Here is a 22,648-nt window from a genome sequence, read left to right on the forward strand (position 1 = left end):
GTTTTTATCCTATTATTGTTATTGGTGCCCTAATTGCCAATAATTTTTTTTGTCCCCAAATTAAAGTATTCTGATTGGACAGAGGAGACCTTGACATCAAACCATACCTTGTTCGCTAGGTTCTGACTGAGACTTTCTGACAGTAAGGTCCAGAGGTGAGTCTTGGTCAGCCATGAGAAGTTTGCTGAGCACAGGGTTCTGAGTAGTTGCAGCCGTGGGAGAGGTGGTGACTGGAGATGCTTTCGGCAGGCTTTGGTTCTTTGTGCTATTGGGCTGGCTGGGGTCCTGAGTAGAGCTATTTTTTGAGGTATATTCAGCAGCAAATTGTTGGATCATTCGCTGCATGATCTCACGGGCCACTAGGGGAATATTGGGGTCGGAGACCCAGGGACTGTCTGTAAACAAAGATTTATTTACTTTTAAATTGGGACAATGTACTTTAAAAAAAAAAAAAGACAGCTTTCAAGCAAACATAAAATTTCATTTTATCTTTTTTCTTATAATGCAATACCCTAAAAGTAGTATTCCCTCTCAGAATTATATTTTTAATCTCTAAGCTTGAGTTCCAGATTTTTAAAAATAAAATTTTCATAAAATCATTTCTAAACACCACCCCCTCAATATTACAAAATTAAATAAAGGGACAACAAATAGTGTATCTTATGGGCAAGAATCACTTACCTGATACAGAAATCTCAAACCCTTCTTTTATGAGATAATTACCCCTCTGTTTACCACCTATAGATCATTTTTGGTTTCTCCTAGACCTTTCCTCAGCTACTTCTTCCTGAATTGTTGAAGAATGGATTACTTAGTTCATGAGTGTTAAATTTACTTTCTGTTCAAATCTGAAGGCATATCAAAATTATAAAAGGAGATACTTAATATAAGATCCATGGTGGACTGGGGCAATAGCCTCCCATTTTCAGGCTCATTAGAATAACTTTGAGGGCTTATAAAAACAGACTGTGGGATCCTATCCCCAGAGTCATTCATTCAGCAGTTCTAGGGTGAGCTCAAGGACTGGCATTTCTAGTAAGTTTTTAGATGCAACTGGTTGAGGGACCACAATTTTAGAACCCCTAGGCTAGGAGTTAAATGCCAAATCTCAAAAGCTTAAGCCCATACATTTTCCATGAGTTCCTTAAATATACTCTACCAATCATTAAACAGCTAGTGAAATAATGAAATAAAACACCTAAGTTATCAATTTCAAATCAATGTTAATTTTTAAAACATATGAATTAATTAAATCATAGAACTTTTAGCACTGGAAGGGACCTTGAAGGTCAAATAGGGGAAAATCAAAGCGAAAATGTTTGGTATGACTATGTCATCACATCTCCACCATACTCTCAGGGAGACTAAGCTTGTCAAGAGCAGATTATGTTTGTTTACCTCTGTACACTCAGCACCTAATCTTGCCTGATATAAAGAATGCATTCATATTAGCTGAGTAATAAATGGATCAGTTCAATCAATCAATCCTCATCAGGTTTTGTTTTTCTTTAGACAAATGGAGTTAATGTTCTAAAGAATAAGTGGCCTCTTCAAATTTGTATAGATGGTTAGTGGTATAGACCTCTGAATAAAACTCTCCCCGTGATCTTAATGTTCCACCCGTGATCTCTACTTCCCCACCACACGTCAGAGGTTTTAGAAGACAGTTCTCAGAAAACCTGAGTTTCCTTGGTCTTTTAAAGATTTAACTATAGAAGGTAAATTACTTTACCCATAATACAGCTGGAGCTGGAAGGGAATTAGGTTGCTTTATAAATTTAGAGAAAAATGACTTATTACAATTACAATCTAAAATCTCCACAGTAAACACACACACACACACACACACACACACACACACACACCCCATCAAAACCTCATGGGACTCCTAAGAACAATTTCTGTTTCTTTGAAAGATAACATTCAATACCAGAAGATAGTCTAAACTCAGAATATTTAATTCTCTGAAGTCTAATGAGGTTTGCTTTACCAACAGTAACATTTCTGTTCTACTAACAAGTATTTCTAACCCTACGTTTCTTCTCTATAGAGTATGCTACGCGGTTTAAGAATTGAGGTGTTCAATTAGGTAAAGTTCAGAAATTACTGCAACCACTAATGAGTTCCTTAAATGTTTTAATAAATATTTTAGCCACACACTGTTTAAATCTCTCTATCCACTAAATATTCATGTTCATATTAATTTAACTTTCCACTTAAGATCCATCCTCCAAATTAAAGACTGCATATAATTTCAAGTTTTAATATATTAGTGTATCTTCCTATCCCCAGTAACACTCGAAGAACAAAGTGTCCAAATAGGAAGCAAAATGAATTTATGAGATATCTGGTCAACCAGATTCATAAATGTAATTAACCGATTTGTGAAGAGTCAAGAGATTTTAGGATAAAGACCATAAATTGCTATCTCTGAGCTTTAAATGGCTGCAGTCTGTCTTGCCTCTTTTTTGAATGAAGAACATAATCATAAAGCACAATTCATATTCACAGATTGAGGACATCTCTGGCATGTGAATTTTTACATCTTTTGAAGTTTCCTGAACACATTTCATTCTTTCACTTACTTAAAACACAACTTCTATAAACCTAGATATGCCTTGAGGGACATGCACAACTGAGTCAAATAAAAACAACAAATCAAATCAAAATTAAAACGACAGGAAAACAAGTAAATGCTACATTACCAGCCACCTGTGTGTTTTAAAAATGCAAATCTGGGGTGCCAGGGTGGTTCAGAGTCAGTTGATTGATCATCTGACTCTTCCTCCCCCAACCCCACTCTCGTGTGCATGCATGTGCACACGTGCTCTCTCTCAAAATCTTAAACTTCAAAATAAAAATTTTAAAAATTAAAAAAACTCTTTCAGGAAAGTGTCAAATTTTCTAACACAAGTGACAAAGCAAGCTGAAAGAATATGATAATGACAGCTTTAGAAGATATACTGTTCATAAGCTGGAATTTATCATAAAGTCCATACCACAAAAGCCTACTTTTATTACATCTATGTTCCTACTTAGCTTACAGTACCTTTCCATGCTCAATTATTTTAAAACAAAATTTTGGGGGTGGCTGAGTGGCTCAGTCAGTTAAGCATCCAACTTCTGATTTCAGCTCAAGTCATGATCTCATGGATCTTAAGCTGGGGATAAAGCCTGCTTAAGATGTTCTTTCTCCCTCTGTCCTTCCTCCTTCCTCCCGAGAAAAAAACAAACAAACAAAAAAACATTCATTTGCAATACTTATTAACAACTAAATCCAAATCTCTGAACTATTTATTAAAAAAAAAAAATCCCCTTCAGACTAAATTGCCTATCATTGCTCTTCATGTTAGCACATTTTTGGTATAACCTGAAGAGTACTAATGGTCACCTTTGACACATTTTCATGAAGATTAATATACTATCTAAAAATAACAATATTAATGCATAAAACAAGGAGGAAGGAACTTCCAATAACAAAGCAATACTTCTTTTTTCTGAGCATCATGCACCAGTATACAAATACAAAACTTTACATACAATTTCAGAGGATTCTCATCTCTTAAAGTCTACCCTAAGACTGACTCTGAGGTAAAAATTCCCTCATGTGCCCAGAAGTTTAATGTTTAAGTAAGAAAACTTTTAAGAACTTTAAGTTATGCCTACATGACAAAGGGATAGGACTAGCAGAGAAAGCGGCTAGAATTCTCTTTCAGAATATGCTTATGATTGACTTTATTAACTCCCTATAAGCAAAGAGTACATGAAAAGTTCTTTCTCCGTGTATATTAGGGACAGGAGTTCCTCTTTTCAAATAATGAAGTTTGCTGCAGAATTAGACCCATGACTCAGTACACATCCTGAAGTAGAGAACAACAAAGGAACTGTAAAGATGTTTTATTTTGTTAATAAGCTGACAGAACTGATCTATCATTTATACTTTAAATGTGAATTACTTTAATAAAACAATCAAATGTTTGTAAATCTAAGTCAATTACTATTTTGAACATAATTTTAGAACTCAGTGTACTTTAAAGCGAAGATAAAGTAGGCATGGGAGCCTCAGTTGGGAGCTTTAGGTCAGAGGGTACTTGAGAGGATTAAAAGAGAAGTGAGGATGGAAGGACAAAAAGTGCCACAGAAAACAAAAATCTTCACTCCTTAATGTGACACCTGACTTCACACTCCATTTTGAAAATATTGACCACATTAAGCAGAACATCAGCTGATCTCCAACTGTAAACAACCAATTAGAATAGCATTTATCAGACTTTCAACCAGTATACAGGGAAAAATCACCCTTCTAACTTTGGAGGGAATTCCCAGAAGAACAAGAGGTGTAAACTGGAATGTATAAATCATTGAGTCTGCTGGAAGATTAAATAAGGAATATTCAGGATTATGAGGAGTTTGTAGGAAACTTTTTAAAAGAACTTCTTATAGTAACCTCTATTTGGAACTAGAGGAAAGAAATAACTAAGGAATACAAATCCATTCAGAGTTTCCTGAAGGTAAAGACTTCATTAGAATAGAAAATGGAGAGAAACTTTCTGAAAGTCTTAGCTGATGACAACTGTGCTTTGTGGGCAGAGAAAAGAAATGTAAAACCTGTCTACAATAATTTCAAGGAGAAAGAAAAATGGAAAAATCTAAGAGATGGAACTATTGCATACCATCTTATATGGGGTATAAGTTTTACTATGTAATAATGAATTTCTTTCTCCAATTTTAATTATTCAATGAAATTTTAGTGAAACAAGACTGTATCAAGGAAAAGATGCTTGCAAATCTAATTTTAAGATATAACTTCACATCTTTTTTCCAAATTAATTTCAGTCAGGAATTACTAAAATTTTATACAGTTGGTTTTATGGTTATTTGTGATTAAAATTATAACCATATAAGAATATTTGTCTGGGGGCGCCTGGGTGGCTCAGTGGGTTAAAGCCTCTGCCTCCGGCTCGGGTCATGATCCCAGGGTCCTGGGATGGAGCCCCACATCAGGCTCTCCGCTCAGCGGGGAGCCTGCTTCCTCCTTTCTCTCTGCCTGTCTCTCTGCCTACTTGTGATCTCTGTCAAAAAATAAATAAATAAAATCTTAAAAAAAAAAAAAAGAATATTTGTCTGATAAAATACTGTACTCCTGAAACCTTAGAATTTTCAGATGTTCATAATACTTTCAGGAACTATTTAACTAACAAAAACTTATATGACACCATCACTTCAGAATGAAAATGAGGGAGAGGGGTTGCCTTACCTATTCCAAATTTAACTTGACCAAAGGAATATGAAGTGTATATCATCAATAAAGAAAAATATTTTAAAGTGACTTTTAAAAAATGACATTAAAATGAAGGAAATTAATATAAGACAAGCAGATACTAAATGTCATTCTTCACTAGAACCAACCTTTTCTATAAAAGACTGCATTGAGGAACTCTTCTGCTTGTCTCTCGAATCGAATGATTTTTGCTTGCTCTTGTTTAAGCAGAGCTTCTTGCCCAGCTCCCGAAGCTGGTTCATCCAGACCGACTAAGTGTCCCTGTAAAAATATTTGGTGAAATATTTGCAGAGAAATCTTTCCCCATTCAGTATCAAAAGCACAGATGCAAAATCAAAGACAAATGTTAGTAACAGATAAGACAAATCAGTTTAATACAATTAAAATATTTTAAAAACTTCAAATCAGAATAAAATTTATCTCCACGAAAGTATAAAAGCGAAGTAAATGTAAAAATACACTTTGGTGGTTTTTATTTATTTTATGAATTATTTAAAATTTACAGATAAACTCTAATACTACTAAAGGAAAATTTTTCTTGAGCATTCAAATATATCAGTTCTTATTATACTACATAGCAACAGTTCACACACAATTCAACTCAGACAAAAAGATACCTTAAACCCTAAATATTATTTGAGAATCATGTTTGCTCTCCAAGTTCAAGATGTTTTTTCCAGACACAAAACAAACATTTTTAAAAGAGCCATTAAGAAGGGAAAACTCAAAGAGAAAGTTATCTAAATTTATAATTCTGTCCCTAGAATACTATTTCATAAACTACAGCTTCCAAATATTTAGAGTTGTGAAATTAATAGGTTAAAACTGGCTCTAGAAAAAATAATTCAAAAATAGAGTAATTGCATGTTCTAAAGGTAAACATTTCTTTTTATGCTTAAAAATGTTTACAATATAAAAATTTAGGTCCTGATCACAAAGTTTCAAAATGCTGAACTAGACTCACCCCAAACATTCCCAGAATCTGTTCTCAGACTGCACGAGCACTAGACTAGGTTGTTAATCCTTTGCACTTATTTTTACTCTTGTAGCTAATAAACAGGGAACTATGATAATAGAAAATAAAAGTGTAAAGAAAAGCAAAGTTCATGTTTTAAGTGTTCCTTAAGTTCCAGCATATTTAAGTTATTGCAATGTATCACCATGTGCATTTACTTATGTCATGGAAAACTAAAAGTACTCTAAATAAGAAAATGAGGACATGCCTTGACACAATGAAAAGTAAGTAGTAAGCAAGACACTGAAGACTATTATAATTCACAGTTTTCTTAAAGATTTCAAATACACCCAATGATATTTGAAACCAGTTTTTTATGATTCCCCCAACATCCAAACTGTGTTGACACCACATTTAGCATCAATTATACATTACAAATAGTTTCACATAAAGAACTCTCTTGCATAATCAAACTAAAATCATCCCACATAATTTCTGTATTAGACATACTGTCTGCCACAAAAAGAAAATATTGTGTTATAAATCATTATAAAAACCTTTAGTATAGTTTTATTTGCCAACATTCTCTTTTGTGTCCTAAAGAAATTATTAACTTTTGAAAATGAATCACAAAATAATGTGTTTGATACAGATTTAACATCTAAAAGGTATTAGGAATAGGTATTAAAGAGTCTAATAAAATCCTCAATTGCATTATACTTTAATGCCATTTCACTGTTTAGTGATTTTTAAAATGAGACATTACAAGGCATGAATTGTACTTAACTCCTTAGTCCTGCATTCAATGTTCAGTTAGACCTTGAGCAGAATATCTGTTTATTTTTCATGTTTAGAACACTTGTATTTTAAAGAGAGAAGATGTTAGTTGAAGGATGAATTGTACACAGTGTAGTTCCAGTGATTCTACATACATGTTTACAAAAATGTGTATTTTTTCCCCAAGTTTTTATTTAAATTCCTGCTCGTTAATATGCAGTGTAATATTTGTTTCAGGTGTAGAATTTAGTGATTCAACACTTAAAAACACCACCTGGTGCTCAACAAAAAATATGGAACACCTCATGAATCTGTGTGTCACCCGTACACAGGGGCATGCTAACCTTCTCTGTATTGGTCCAGTTTTAGTGTATGTGCTGCCCAAGTGAGCACAGAATATCTACATTTCAACCATGTTTAATGTTGCATTCAGGCTACTGTCTTATTTAAATCAACTCACAGCAACTAACAGCACTCAGTAAAGGAGGTGCTACCTGTTTTTTCTTCAATTAAACAGTTTTAACCAATTTAATCAACCTGGACTCTGAAACATATAGATAACTTTCAACTGGTTCACATTAATTAGTCACACCTATTTGTTTTGTTTTTTAATGGTTTTACTGAGATATAATGCACATACCATACGATTCACCCATTTTTAGTGTAAAATTAAATGGTTTTTTTGGTAGGTTCACAGAGGTGTGGGACCATCACCATAATATATTTTAGAACACTTCTGTACCCCAGAAGTAAACCCGTAAATTAACAGTCAGCTACTCCCCATTCTCCCATTTGCCCAAACCCTAGGCAACCACTTTATTACTTTTTGTTTCTACAGACCTGCTTATTCTAGGCATTTCCTATAAATGGAACTGGGCAATTTCCATGCGCGTGCGTGCGTGCGTGCGTGTGTGTGTGTGTGACTTCTTCCTCCTGGAATGTTTTCAAGGTTCACCACGTTGTAGCATGTACCAGTACTTCTTTCCTTTCTAGCTCCAAACAACATCCCATTGTATGGATATAGCCCGTTTTACCACTCATCATCGGCTGAGGACCATTTGGGTTTCTACTTTTTGGCTACTATGATATAAATAACACTGCCTTTAATATTTGTGGGCAAGTTTTTGTGTGGATGTGTATTTTCATTTCTCTTGGATATATATTTCAGAGCGGAATTTTTGGATCATGTCTTAATTATGTTTACTATTCTGAGGAAATTTAAAAAAAAACCCAAAACTATCTTCCAAAGCAGGTACACCATTTCATATTCTCAACAGCAATGAGGGTTCTGACTTCTCCATATACTCATGAACACTTGTTATCTTTTCATTACATCTATTCTAGTACACAAGAAGTGGTGTCTCATGGTTCAGATTTATTTCCCAAATGACTACTGATGTTGGACATCTAACTGCATTTAAATACCTTTGGAGAAATGTCTATTCATATGTTTTGCCCAGTGTTTAATTGGGCTATCTACCTTTTTAATGTTGAGTTTTAAGACTTCTTTATATTCTGGATATAAGTCCATTATCAGGTGTAAGATTTGCAAATATTTTCTGCCATCAGTGAGCTGATCATTTCATTGATGCTACTGTCAGCAATACAAAAGCTAAAAAAATTTTTTTAAGGATCAATTTAATTAATTAATTATAGAGAGCACAAGCAGGGGAGCAGCAGGGAGACGGAGGTGGAGAAACAGGGAGCCTGATGCTGGACATGATCCCAGCACCCTGGGATCATGACCTAAGCTGAAGGCAAATGCTTAACTAAGCCACCCAGGCACCCCCCAAATTATTTAATTTTAATACATTTCAATTGATCTTTTTTTTTTTTTGGTCATTTGTGCTTTGATATTGTATCTAAAAAACTGGTGGCTAACCCAAGGTCATGAAGATTTACTCTTATGTTTTCTTCTAAATGTTGTACAGTTTTAGAACTTACTTTTAGGTATATGATCCATTTCAAGTAAACTTTTTTGTATGGTATTAGAAGAGGTCCAAATTCTTTTGTCAAGAATCACTAGCCGTGGGTGCCTGGGTGGCTCAGTGTCTGAGTGGTTAAGTGTCTGCGTTTGGCTCAGGTCATGACCCCAAGGTCCTGGGATAGAGTCTCATATTGGGCTCCCTGCTCAGCTGGCAGTCTGCTTCTCCCTCTCCCCCTGCCTCTTTCCCCTGCTTGTACTCTTTCTCACTCACTCCCTAAGAAATAAAACATCTTTGAAAAGAAATGAATTACTAGCCATAAATCTTACTTCTGGATACCCAATTCTACTCTACTGATTTACATTTCCCATCTGTAAGCCAGTAATACAGTACGTTGATCATGGTAGTTTTGTAGACAGTTTTGAAACTGGGAAGTGTAAGTTCTCTCTTCTTTTAGAAGATTGTTCTGGCTCGTCATGCATCTCTTGAATTTCCGTATGAATTTTAAGATCAATTTCTCAATTTCTGCAAAGGCAGCGGGTCTTGTTAGAGAATGCAATGAATCTGCAAGCTATTTTGGGAAGCAATGCTATCTTTTTAACATTAAGTGTGTTCCAATTCATGAACATTGAGATATCTTTCAGTTTATTCAGACCTTCTTTATTTCAACATTTTTAAAAAATTTACAGTTTACAGTGTACAAGTCTTAAACATCTTAAAATTATTTTTTTTTAAATTTTATTTATTTATTTGACAGAGATCACAAGTAGGCAGAGAGACAGGCAGAGAGAGAGGAGGAAGCAGGCTCCCTGCTGAGCAGAGAGCCTGATGCGGGGCTCGATCCCAGGACCCTGGGATCATGACCTGAGCCGAAAGCAGAGGCTTTAACCCACTGAGCCACCCAGGCGCCCCTTCTTAAAATTATTCTTAAGTGGAGCACCTGGGTGGCTCAGTGGGTTAAGCCTCTGCCTTCGGCTTAGGTCATGATCTCAGGGTCCTGGGATCAAGCCCTGCATTGGGCTCTCTGCTCAGCAGGGAGCCTGCTCCCCACTCCCCGCCCCCCCACCTGCCTCTCTGCCTACTTGTGATCTGTCAAATAAATAAAATCTTAAAAAATTATTCTTAAGTGTTTTATTCCTTTGGGTGCTACTGTAAATGGAACTGTTTTAATTTTCACGTTCAGACTGTTCATTGCTATTTGTCTAGAAATATCACCATTTTTTTTAATGTTGTATTCCACAACCTTGCTGAACTTACTGACTCTAATAGTGTACTGTAGAATCTTTAGGATCTTCCCATATACAACATCATGTCATCTACAAATACACTTTTTGTAATCTGGGTAACTTTGGTTTCTTTTTTTTACTGCCTAATTGCCAAGGCTAGAGCCTCAGGTACAACACTGCATAGAAGTACTAAGAGCAGACAACCTTGTCTTGTTCTAATCTTAGGGGGAAAACTGTTCAGCTTTCCACCATAGCTATATACTTTCGTAAAGTCAAGCTAAGGAATTTCTCTTCTATTTCTAGTTTGTTGCATGTTTTTATCAGGAAAAGGTACTGAATCTGGTCACTTTTGGGGGGGCATCCATTGTAATGATCATATGATTCCTATCACTTATCCCATTAATGTGCATTGTACTACATTAACTGATTTTGTGATGTAAACCAACCTTGCATTCCTGAGATAAATCTCACTTGGTAAGGGTATATAACAGTTTTCATATGTTCCCTTGATTTGGTTTGCTAATATTTTGCTGAGGATTTTATTGGTGTTGTTGGTATAAATAAGCGTCATCTGACATGTTCTTTTCTTGTGACTTCTCTATCTGGTTTTGGTATTCAAATAATACTGGCCTCATAAAATGAGTAAGTCTTCCTCTATATTTTAGATAAGCTTGTGAAGAACTGGTATTAATTCTTTTAAAAATATCTGAAAGAAATCACCAGTGAAGATATCTGGCCATGGGCTTTTCTTTGATCGAAGTTTTAAAATTATAAATTTGATCTCTTTACTTGTTCTAGGTTGCATTAGTTTCCTAGGGCTACTGTATGACCACAAACTGAATGGCTTAGGAACCACAAAAACAACTTCTCTCATAGCTCTGGAATCCAGAAATCTCCAATGAAGGTGTCAACAGAGCCATGTTCCTTCTGAAGGCTCTATGAATGAATCCTTCCCTGCTTTCTCCTAGGTTCTGGTAGTTTCCAACTATCTGGCATTTCCTGGCTTGTGACAGCATAAATCCAATTTCTACTTCCATCTTTACATGGCCTTCTTCCCTGTGTGTGTCTCAATCTCCAAATCTCTCTTCTTATAAAGATGCCAGTCATTGGATTTAGGACCCACTCTAATCCAGTATAACTTCATTTTAATCAATTTGCAAAGATCCTATTTCCAAATAAGGTCATGTTCAGAAGTACCAGGGATGAGAATTTCAACGTATCTTTTTTGGGCGTGGTTGGGGTGGAGGGGAGATTTCAACCCGTAACACAGCTTGGTTCAGATTTTCCATTTCTCCTTAGGTCAGTTTCAGTAGTTTTTGTCTTTCTAGGCATTTGCTTATTTCATCGAAATTATCTAATCTGCTAAATATAGACATTATTCCTTAAATTCTTTTTATTTCTAGTAATTTCCTCTATCATTTGTGATTTAGTAATTTGAGTCTTTTTCTCTTGATCAGCCCTAGATAAAACCTTAATCAATTTTGTTAGATCTTTTCAAAGAGCCAACCTTTGATTTTGTTGATTTCTCTATTTTCCCATACTATTTCATCGATTTCTGCTCTAATCATTATTATTTCCTTCTTTCCACTTTCTTTGGATTTAGTATGCTCTGCTTTTTCTAGTCTTTTAAGGAAGGGTATTGACAGAAAACTTCTTAAATATAGGCACCTGCAGCTATAAATTCTGGTCTAGGTGCTACTGGCTACATCTCCTAAGTTCTGGTATGTTTTGGCTTTAATTTATCTCAAAATATTTTCTAATTTTCTTTGTGATTTCTTCTTTGATCTACTGATTATCAGAAGTGGTATTTAATTTCCACATGTTTGTGAATTCTCATTATTTCCTCTGTAACTGATTTCTGATATCATTCCTCTGTAGTGGGAAAACATTTTATATGATTGTAATCCTTTAATTTTTTTAAGACTAGCAGGAAGTTTTTCCTGGAGAATATTCAATGTACAGTTGAGAAGAATGAGTATTTGTTCTTTTTTGGTTGGAGCATTCTACATAAATATCATGTTAGGTCTAGTTGATACGTGGTGTTGTTCAAGTCTTTCTTCTTTGTTGATCCTCTGCCTAGATGCTTTATCCATTATTGAAAGTGCAATATTAATATATCCAACTATTGTTGTAGAACTATTTCTCCCCTCACTTCTGTCACATTCCACTTCATGCGTTTTGGGGCTCTGTTGTTATGCAAGGATATAATTATGTCTTCCTCATTGATTTACCTTTTTATCATTAAAAAATGTCCTTCTTTATCTCGACGTCCACTGAACTCTATGTCACTAGCACTGTGCAGCCTCTGATATGACTTCTCAGGGGATGCTGTCTTGAGCATGCAGTCTCCCTGTTCACCAGGAATGACTGTGGGTTCAGTCAGACTCTCTGGCAGTTTCTTTCTCAGGTCTTCCCTTTACAAGCTTCTTGCTGATCTGCCTGTAGTGGTATCACACATCCGCCTGTTAGCCTCTACTAATTTGTTTCACTGGTGTGTTTCTGCAATACCATGGCGCATGAAATGTACTACTCTCTATTCCAATAAAAGCAGGCTCTCTTTGCCAGTCTTTGAGGCTTACTCCAATCCCAAGAGGGCTCTTGTAGCTATCTTTTTTTCCTGGTTCTCTCTTTTCTGGTGAACATTCTAACTGGTCTGCCATTTCACTTGTTGCTACTAGAACCATTTATCTAACAGCTTCCTATTAATTGTTCACCACAAAAAAACTTCATCATTTTCAACAACTTTTTGTAAGCTCTATTCCAAATGAAGTCAGTTCCCTTAAGAGAGCTACAGAGTTCTCGGTCTCAAAGCCTGCCTTTCCCTTTGGAAGAACCTTTGCGCCAATGCACAGAAAAAGGGGACTGGGACAATGATCAACTTCTCTCAGAGTGACATCTGTGCTTTATGAGGCGGGTGCTGGATAACTTGCCTCTCCTGGCACAGAACTTCCGCCTTATGAATGATGCCTGGCCCAAAGCTCAATATTCTCAAGATGTCCAACTCTGGGAAAAGGATGAATGAATGAAGGGAGTGCTAGGCTTTTCGACCTCAGCTGCACGGAAGCAAGCATCTGCAACAAGAAGCTAAAAGGTACGAGAGAACCCACAGTCTGCTCCTCCTGCTCACAGGTCAAATGCCAGGGTCCCACTGTTTCTACTGATATTTAGATTTTTTTGAACAAATGATTCTCCATTTGCTGTATGCCCTTAAGACAGTTATTTCCAGAGTTTAAATGGTTGTTTTAAAATAATTTTCACCAGTCAAAAAAAAATAATAATTTTCACCAGTCAAATGGTTATTTCGCTTATTATCCAGAATAATAACCAAAGAGGAAAAATATAACACAATACCACATAATTTTTTTGACTGCATCTGATCAGCAAGTTAAAAATTTATAGCAGTGATGTGGGGCTCCAGGGTGGCTCATGATACTGAGCTTGCATCAGGCTCCATTATCAGCAGAGTCTGCTTGAGATTCTTTTCTCCTTCCTCTCCGAGTGTCCAACTCTTGGTTTCAGCTCAGGTCATGATATCGAGCTTGCATCAGGCTCCATGATTACTAGAGTCTGCTTGAAATTCTTTTCTCCTTCCTCTCCCTGTGCTCCCACCCTGCTCTCTCTCCCTCATATAAATAAAATCTTAAAACCAAATTTATAGCAATGATGTACAAATAAAATATAGGTCATACTCCTTCACTGTACATACTATATACCAAAATTAAATGAACCACCAAGAAAAAAGTTCCTATGACACAGAGCTAATAAAGTTAACACAATAGCCAGGAGATACGAAGAGAGTAAATTAATGCCATTTCCCCTCCCTCATATCTGAATTTTAAAAAGAGTCATTATGGGGCACCTGGGTAGCTCAGTGGGTTAAGCCTCTGCTTTCGGCTCAGGTCATGATCTCAGGGTCCTGGGATCAAATCCTGCATCAGGCTCTCTGCTTGGCAGGGAGCCTGCTCCCACCCCCCACCGCCTGCCTCTCTGCCTACTTGTGATCTCTGTCAAATAAATAAAATCTTTTAAAAATTCTTTAAAAAAGAAAAAAAAAAGAAAAGGAGTCATTATGTATGGTATGGCAAAAAAAAAAAAAAAGTGACATACTTTTCTGTAAATAAAAAACCAGTTATTATCCCTACTTATTAAAGAACAAGTTGTTGGCTCAGAACATAATAGGAATAAAGTTGGAGATATGAATTGGAACTTATATCCCCTAGGAATTGCTTCCTTCAGAATTCACGAATTGGTCCCCCTAGACTAGTTTGTTCACAGCTACAGGTGATTCTGTCAGAATCTGCTCTGAGATGCTGTTCCTTTTTTTTCCTACTGTGAGCTTCTTAAAAGCATATAGGCCTAGAACATATTGTCAAAGTGTTTGATTCTGTAGCTCTCCAGTAGGGAGTAATCATGTTTTTTAAAAGCTCTCTCCTTAATAAAGAACTAAAAAAAGCATCATCACTATCACATTTTAAAAATTATTATGTATTTATAGTAAGTCTTAGTATTTGGGAAGGCAAATCCCTACTCGTTATTCATATTTTCCAAAATGTCTTGGCCTAGCTTTATTTTTTCAGATTATATTTAAAATAACTTAGTCAACTCTTTTCCCACTACCACCAGCTCCCCAAAGAAGACACTGTGGTTTTGATATGAATAGCATAATACTTAGGAAGTATTTCAGGAATAATTTAACACCCTTAAAAATATTCAGTCTTCTCTTTTAGGAGCTGCTTTACATTTATCCAAGTGGGTTTTATTGGATCTCAATTAAAATTTTGTTGTTTATTGACACAGTTCCCACATATTTATTATTTTACATTTTTACTGTCATTATGAAAAGGATGTTTCCTTTCTTTTCTAACTGCTAGTGCTGCCATAAATGAAGAAAAATGTGTGTGTGTGTATAAAAGTTAATTCTGTATGCAGCTTTCAGGGAAAGTCTGGTCATCTATTTTCAATTGCTATGTTTTCTGGCAACCTCACAAGTTTGTGTCAATTTTCCAATGTCCTTTTAAGGTAATTTCTTTTAAGGGAGCTGTGAAGGTGATAAGGAGAGGCAGAGGAATAGAGAGGTATAGAAGCCAACACTGTGTGGTATGATGATCCACCACCCAAAGCACAAAAAGGAGACTTAATACCCAATGGACTGGGATCTTCAATAGAAAAGACCTCAAGTTCTTTATTAAGTTTTTCATTATCTCCACCTACACAATCCATACAATATACTTTTTTATTATCTTTTACTACCTTTTTTGGGAATGGCAATGAAACAAATACCCAAAAGATGTTTTCAAAAAAGTTTATACTTTTCCCTACAACTTAAGAGTTGCTATCTCTTTGTACTACTAGAAATGCTCAAAGGAAATTCTTCAGGCTAAAGGGAAGCAACACTATAAAACACTTCTGAGGGAAATTAAAGAAGATACAAAGATGATATAAACTATGATCATAAACTTGGAAGACTCAATGTTGCTAATATGGTAATTTTCTCAAAATTGCTCTACAGATTCAATGCAATCCTAACCAAATTTCTAAAGGCTTTTTCAAAAACTGATATATTGATTCTAAAATTTATGTAGAAAGACCTAGATTAGCAGAACAAGCCTGAGAAAGAAAAACAAAGCTGGAGAACTTGTACTATTTGATTTTCAGACATAAAGATACACTAATCAAGACACTGCGGTATTGGTATAAAAAGACCTATAATTCTACGGCAAATAACAGAGCCCAGAAACATACCCACAGATATATTGTCAACTGACACAACAAAAGTACCAAGGAATTTAATAGGGGGAAAGAATGTCTTCCCAACAAATGGTGTCAGAACAACTGGATTATCTCACAAAAAATAATAAACCTCAACATTTAAATTAAGTCACACCACACAGAAAAATTAACTAGAAATGGATCCGACAGCAAAATATAAGAGTCACCACTAACAAGCTTCTAAAAACAAGCATGAGATTTTCTTGAACAGGACATAAAGAACATGAATTTTAAAAGAAAAAAATGACAAAAAGTCTTATATAGAATGTAGAAAGGACTATTACCATTTAGTAAGTTTTTGAAAAATGGACAAAAGATTCAAACCAATGTTCCACATATGGTGTGTATAAAGACGTCCAATGTCACTAATCAAGGAAATGAAAATTAAAATCACAGTGAGACACCATTACAAACCCACCAGAATGTTTAAAGTTAAAATAGACTAACAATATCAAATGTTGGCAAAATGGGGAACATAAGAACTCTCATACATTGCTGATGGAATCACAAAATCGTTGAATTAATTTGGTGAACCATATGGTAGTATAAGGTTAAATATACAATTAGAATACTACCAAGGTAATTCCGATTCTAGGTATTTATCCAAGTCAGATGAAAATATATATCCAAAGGCTTATACGTAAGTCTAACAGCCAACATCTGGAAACAATTCAGAAGTCCATAAAAAGGTAAAGGGATAAACAAACAGTTGCAGATATATGCTATGGAGACCCACTCAGCAATAAAAAGGAATAAGAGTATATATAAAAATATATCAAAAAATTATACGAAATGAAAGCAGTCAAACAAAAAAGACAACATACTGTATGACTCCTATTATATAAAATTCTATCTAGAAAAGGTAAAACTTGAGTGACTGAGCTGGAGTGTCCAGGAAAGGGACTGACTACAAAGGGACATGAGAAAGCTTTTCAGGGTGAGGGAAATGTCTTGATCTTGACTGTGCTGGTAGTTATATAACTGTATACATTTACCAAAATCTATTAATCTGAAATCTTAAATGGATTAATTTTACTATATGAATATTACCTCATAAAAATCATTAAAAACAGGTTTACGGTATTAAAGATACAAGACACTGAACATACCACTGATTTCTGGCACTTGAAATCAAACAAATGATGCTTACTGACATTTTTAGAGTCATGAAGAAATGTGACACTTATTTTCAAAACCTCATATAAACATCCTTCTCAAGCAAGCATATCTTTAGGTTGAAAAACAGTATTTTTTACTTGCCATCTACTTTTTGCATAGTAATCTGGATATACTGTCAGCCACCATGAACTGTTGGCTTTTCACTATTTTTGCTGTATCTTAAGATATAAAGCAGGATAAGGAGGCTGAGTCTTGCCCAAAGGCTGGTCTCTGATAAGGAGATTGTACGCAGACTGGCCAAACTTTTGAGGAGTTTGGCTAAACTCCCCAAAAAAGGGGATATGTGCATCGCCAAAAAAACCAGAACCCCCCCTCCAACCAAAAAAACCCCAATACTGGAGCAGGGAAACGACAAGATGAACGTAGACTATCTTGCTGTACCAGAAAGTATTAAAGCTCAAAAAATTATGGGGACATGTCAGAAGGACACAGTAGGTGGGCTTGAAGGGGCTCCCACTAATCAAATCTGGGAATTTTGACTTCAAACTGACAGAGGGAATGGGAAAGCTCTTCTTCACAGCCTAAAGAGAATGAAAAAATGTAGAGTAATAATAGAAAAATAACAATTTTCAAGCCATCAGAAAAATGACTGATTCCAGCAAGAAATTACTACCAATACCAAAACTAAAGTGGATGAAAGTTTAGTAAAGAGGAGATAATTTACATAGTCTCGAAGTATCTCTTCACAATTTATATTAATTACAAGGAAGAAAAAGAACCTAGTGGAGAAACCTAGTAAACATCAACCCTGTCAAATGATCAAAGTAAACACCACCTACCAAACTAACATTGTGGGGCGTCTGGGTGGCTTAGTGGGTTAAAGCTTCTGCCTTCGGCTCAGGTTATGATCTCAGGGTCCTGGGATCGAGCCCCGCATGGGCCTCTCTGCTCAGTGGGGAACCTGCTTCTCCCTCTCTCTCTGCCTGTCTCTCTGCCTACTTGTGATCTGTCTGTAAATAAATAAATAAAATCTTTAAATAAACTAACATTGTGGGGCGCTGGGAGGCTCAGTCGTTAAGCATTTGGCTTTGGCTCAGGTCATGATCTCAGGGTCATGAGATGGAGCCCCACATAGGGCTCCCCGCTCAGAGGGAAGCCTGCATTTCTCTCACCCACTCCCCCTGCTTGTGTTCCTCTCTCGCTTTGTCTCTCTCTGTCAAATAAATAATTAAAATCTTAAAAAATAAATTGAAAAAATAAACTAACATTGTGTGCTTCATGATGTGATACACTGACAAGGATACAACAGCCCTTATTTAATACCCTGCTTTAAGATCATCACATGAATTTAATCATGAAGAAACATCACAAAACCTAAACTGAAAGATATTCCACAGAACAAATGACCTGTACTCTTCCAATATGTCAGTGTCATTAAAAATAAGTAAATCTGGGGTGCCTGGGTGGCTCAGTGGGTTAAGCCTCTGCCTTCGGCTCAGGTCATGATCTCAGGATCCTGGGATCGAGCCCTACATCGGGCTCTCTGCTCAGCAGGGAGCCTGCTTCCTCCTCGCTCTCTGTCTCTCTCTCTGCCTGCCTCTCTGCCTACTTGTGATCTCTGTCAAATAAATAAATAAAATCTTTAAAAAAAAATAAGTAAATCTGAAAAAAAAAGTAAATCTGGAAAAATAAAATAAGAGGAAAACAGTAAAGGAGACAAACCATAAGAGATTCTTAACTACAGGAAACAAACTAAGGTTTGCTGGAGGGGATAGGGGTGGTGGGGTGGGGTAACTGGGTAATGGGCATTAAGGAGGGCACTTGATGTAATGAGTATTGGGTGTTCTATGCAACTGATGAATCACCAAATTCTCCCCCTGAAACTAACAGTATATGTTAACTAAACTGAATTTTAAAAAATTAAAATAAATAATAAATCAGTCTGAAGAACCATTCTAGATTAAAGGAGACTGAAGAATAGAAAATCAAATTCAATTAGTGATCCTAAATTGAATTTTGAATTAATTTTGAAACTATAAACTCACTGGGACAATTGGTAAAATTTCAATGAGTCACAGATTAAATACTGTATTAAAGTTAACTTGACTGATTTTTGGTAAATGTACTGTGTAGTTTAGTAGGTGGATACCCTTATTCTTAGGAAATAGGGAAGTGTATAAGGAAATATGGAGGAAGAGACAGGTATGAGGAGTATGAGGTCTGTAACTTCTGATATGGTTCAGGAAAATGTTTTATGTATTAATTCAGAGAGAAAGACTGAAAATGAATATTAAGGCAAATGTGGCAAAAGGTTAACAACTGGTAAATCTAGATGAAGGGTACTTAAAAGTTTTTATACTATTCTTGGGGCACTCAGGTGGCTCAGTTGGTTAAGCGTCCGGCTTTGGCTCAGGTCATGATCCTAGGGTCCAACTAGTCAGGGAGGGAGTATGCTTCTCCCTCCCTCTTGCCACCCCTCCCACTGTTTGTGCCTTCTCTCTCACTTTCCCTCAAATAAATAAAATCTTTAAAAAAAAGTTTTTATACTATTCTTACAACTTTTCAATAAATGTGAAATTATTTCTGGGGCACCTGGATAGCTCAGCTAGTTAAGCATCCAACTCTTGATCTCACCTCAGGATCATGCGTTCAACCCACACTGGGCTCCACACTGGGCGTGGAGCCTACTTAATAAAAAATTTTTAAAAAGTGAAGTGATTTCAAAGGAAAAAGGTAAAAAAGGTAAGGTGGACAAATGCTAAGCCATATTTCTCTTCCATAAGCCAAGGTCTCCCTTGTCTCTCCCATCCTCTCCTTCATAAGCCCAGTTCTCTCGCCATTAAATTGTATTTGCTTATGTTACGAGCTGCTCCAATAAACAGAAGAAAAGCAAAGAGAATAATAAGATATGGAAGTTAACAGCTTTCAGGCTTCTCTTAATATCTCAACAACCTGAAGAAGACATTCAAAAGAAAGGAAGACATTTGCTACCAAGGGCCACATAGTAAATATTTTAAAATTTGAAGGACATATACAGTCTCTATTGCATCTCCCCCACCCTTTTTTAAAATAAAACAACTCTTTAGCCTGTGGTTATTACAAAAACAGGCTATGGGCTGGACTTGGAGACATACCATAGTTTGCTGACCCCTGACCCAATTATTAGATTTCTCCAAAAACTATAACAAAAGTAGTTCCACTAGTCCCTGAAATAGCAAGGATATTACCAAATAAATAAAGGAACAAAAGTATGTCAGCATGGAAGTTCGTTCTTAGGGCAATAGTTAATAAAATTAAACTTTAAACAAAATATAAAGATTAACATTTCCTTAAGTTTGTTTCATAACTCTAACATTTGTTACCTTACAAGTTTTGGTATTTTGGAGGGTAAGAATGAGGAAGGACACTTACGTGGTTGCTGATTTTCTTTATGAGAGATAACACTTCAGGAAAGGAAACTGAATAAATAATGACAAATTTCACTTGGGAAAGATAGGATAGCCTAGAGTTCAGGAATACTGATACAAAACTGAGGGGGTAACATTTTAGGACCATCCCTATCTAAATTCAAGACCATTCCTTGCTCTGTACAGGTGTTCTCCAAATTTAAATGATTTTTTAAAAAATCATACAATATGGTATAAAAAACCTAGGCATTAGAAGCATGTGCATGCATGCAAAGTTTTGTAATAATTATGTTAGCAAGCTCACCCTAGTAGATCATGGGCCTGTAGCTGCAGCCATGTCTGCTACCTATGGCTTACTGACATTTCAAGCAATGAACTAAAAAGAGCTGACAAGATGCAACTCACTGATTTAAATGCCACTCTCCTACATCTTATTATTTTAAATGCCAGCAAGTCTTAAGGAAAATGGCTCCACCATTTTAAATGCTCATACTCTTTAAGGTCAGTTATCTAAAAAGAAACCTTGCTTCATGTAAATTACTGCTTTTTACACTAATAAAATAAAAAATGCTGTGCTTAATACAATTCTTTCTATATGTCAATTTTGTTAAGCAAACCATCAAGCTAAAGAATAGGAAAAAACAAAGTCTGAAGTTTGACTACATATCAGGAATTAAATATGGTATTCAAAATATACAACAAACCTACCATGAATGATTCTTATCCGTATATCTAATTGTTACTAATTTTCATGGAAATTAAGCCTAAAATATAAGTGGCAAATGACTATTATTACCACTACACTTAATTCACCAGTATCTATAGTCAGCATTTGCAGTTATAGCTTTCCTTCCCTTATACCTGTACAGTCATTAAAAATATTAAAAGACAAATGCAAACCACATCCACAGTCAATACCAAAGGTTTCTTACATCCTTCCATTGGCTGAAAATTGAAAGTTTATACTAACCCCATTCTCACCCACAATTCAATCAGAAAACTTCTGAATTTCAATCTGTTCTCCATTATGACTATGGATGTCCCTAGATGCCCAAGACCATTATAAACAGAAGGATATCCAACTGAGTATTTGGGGCAGTAATATAAAAGCCTAGGTAAGGGTAATTTTGCCTTTTTCTGAATTCTTACAGCACATTATCTATACTACTCTGACAGTACTAGTTTTATAACCTGTATTATAATTACTTATGTGTGGGGACACCTAAGTGGCTCAGTTGGTTAAGCATCTGCCTTCGGCCCAGGTCATGATCCCAGGACCCTGAGACTGAGTTCCGCAACTGGCTCCTTGCTCAGCAGGGCCTTCTTCTCCCTCTGTCTGCCACTCTCCCTGATTGTGCACACTCTCTCTCTTTCTGACAAATAAAAATCTTTAAAAAACAATTATTTTTGTGTGTGTATATATTTCTTACCTCACCACCTCCACTAGACTATAAATTTCTTGAAAATAGAATCTGAAGTTAAGACTACTTTTTAATCATTAACAGTACCTTTATTTCAACGACAGCAGCTGGAACTTTTGGCATAATAAAAATAAAATACATAGCTACTGATTTTAACTTTATAAATAAGGAACTGACAACATTTTTTGAAAGAGGGGCGCCTGTGTGGCTCAGTGGGTTAAGCCTCTGCCTTCGGCTCAGGTCATGATCTCAGGGTCCTGGGATGGAGCCCCGCATCGGGCTCTCTGCTCAGCAGGGAGACTGTTTCCCCCTCTCTCTCTGCCTGCTTTTCTGCCTGCTTGTGATATCTCTCTCTCTGTCAAATAAATAAATAAAATCTTTAAAAACAATTTTTTTTGAAAGAAAAAAGCAGACTAATATTGTTAAGATGTCAATACTACCCAAACTATCTATAGATTTAAAACATAACCATTATCAAAATCCCAAAGGCATTTTTTTTGCAGAAATACAAAAATCCATCCTAAAATTCCTATGGAAACTCAAGGGACCCCAAAGAGCCAAAACAATCTTGAAAAAGAAGAAAGTTGGAGGTATCACACTTCCTAATTTCAAAACCTAATATAAAGCTACAGTAATCAAAACAATATGGGGGGCGCCTGGGTGGCTCAGTGGGTTAAGCCTCTGCCTTCGGCTCAGGTCATGGTCTCAGGATCCTGGGATCAAGCCCCGCATTGGGCTCTCTGCTCAGCGGGGGGCCTCCTTCCTCCT

At 36.0% G+C, this 22,648-nt stretch overlaps 1 protein-coding gene across 4 annotated transcripts in view; it reads right to left on the reverse strand.

Annotated features, from left to right (window-relative positions):
* The window catches only part of LCOR (ligand dependent nuclear receptor corepressor), a gene marked incomplete at its 3' end in the record, with an annotated part of 135,034 nt that overhangs the window by 34,350 nt on the left and 78,036 nt on the right, over nucleotides 1-22,648 (reverse strand). For all 4 annotated transcript variants that reach the window (XM_080822497.1, XM_080822498.1, XM_080822500.1 and 1 more), the window contains exons 5-6: nucleotides 5,410-5,542; nucleotides 108-395 (exon numbers count right to left, since the gene is read on the reverse strand). In XM_080822497.1, the coding sequence (XP_080678623.1) occupies nucleotides 108-345 (238 nt within the window). In that variant the 5' untranslated portion in view covers nucleotides 346-395; nucleotides 5,410-5,542. The remainder of the gene's footprint in view (nucleotides 1-107; nucleotides 396-5,409; nucleotides 5,543-22,648) is intronic.

The sequence above is a fragment of the Martes martes genome (genome assembly GCF_963455335.1).
Source record: "Martes martes genome assembly, chromosome: 14".
Classification (NCBI taxonomy): domain Eukaryota; kingdom Metazoa; phylum Chordata; class Mammalia; order Carnivora; family Mustelidae; genus Martes; species Martes martes.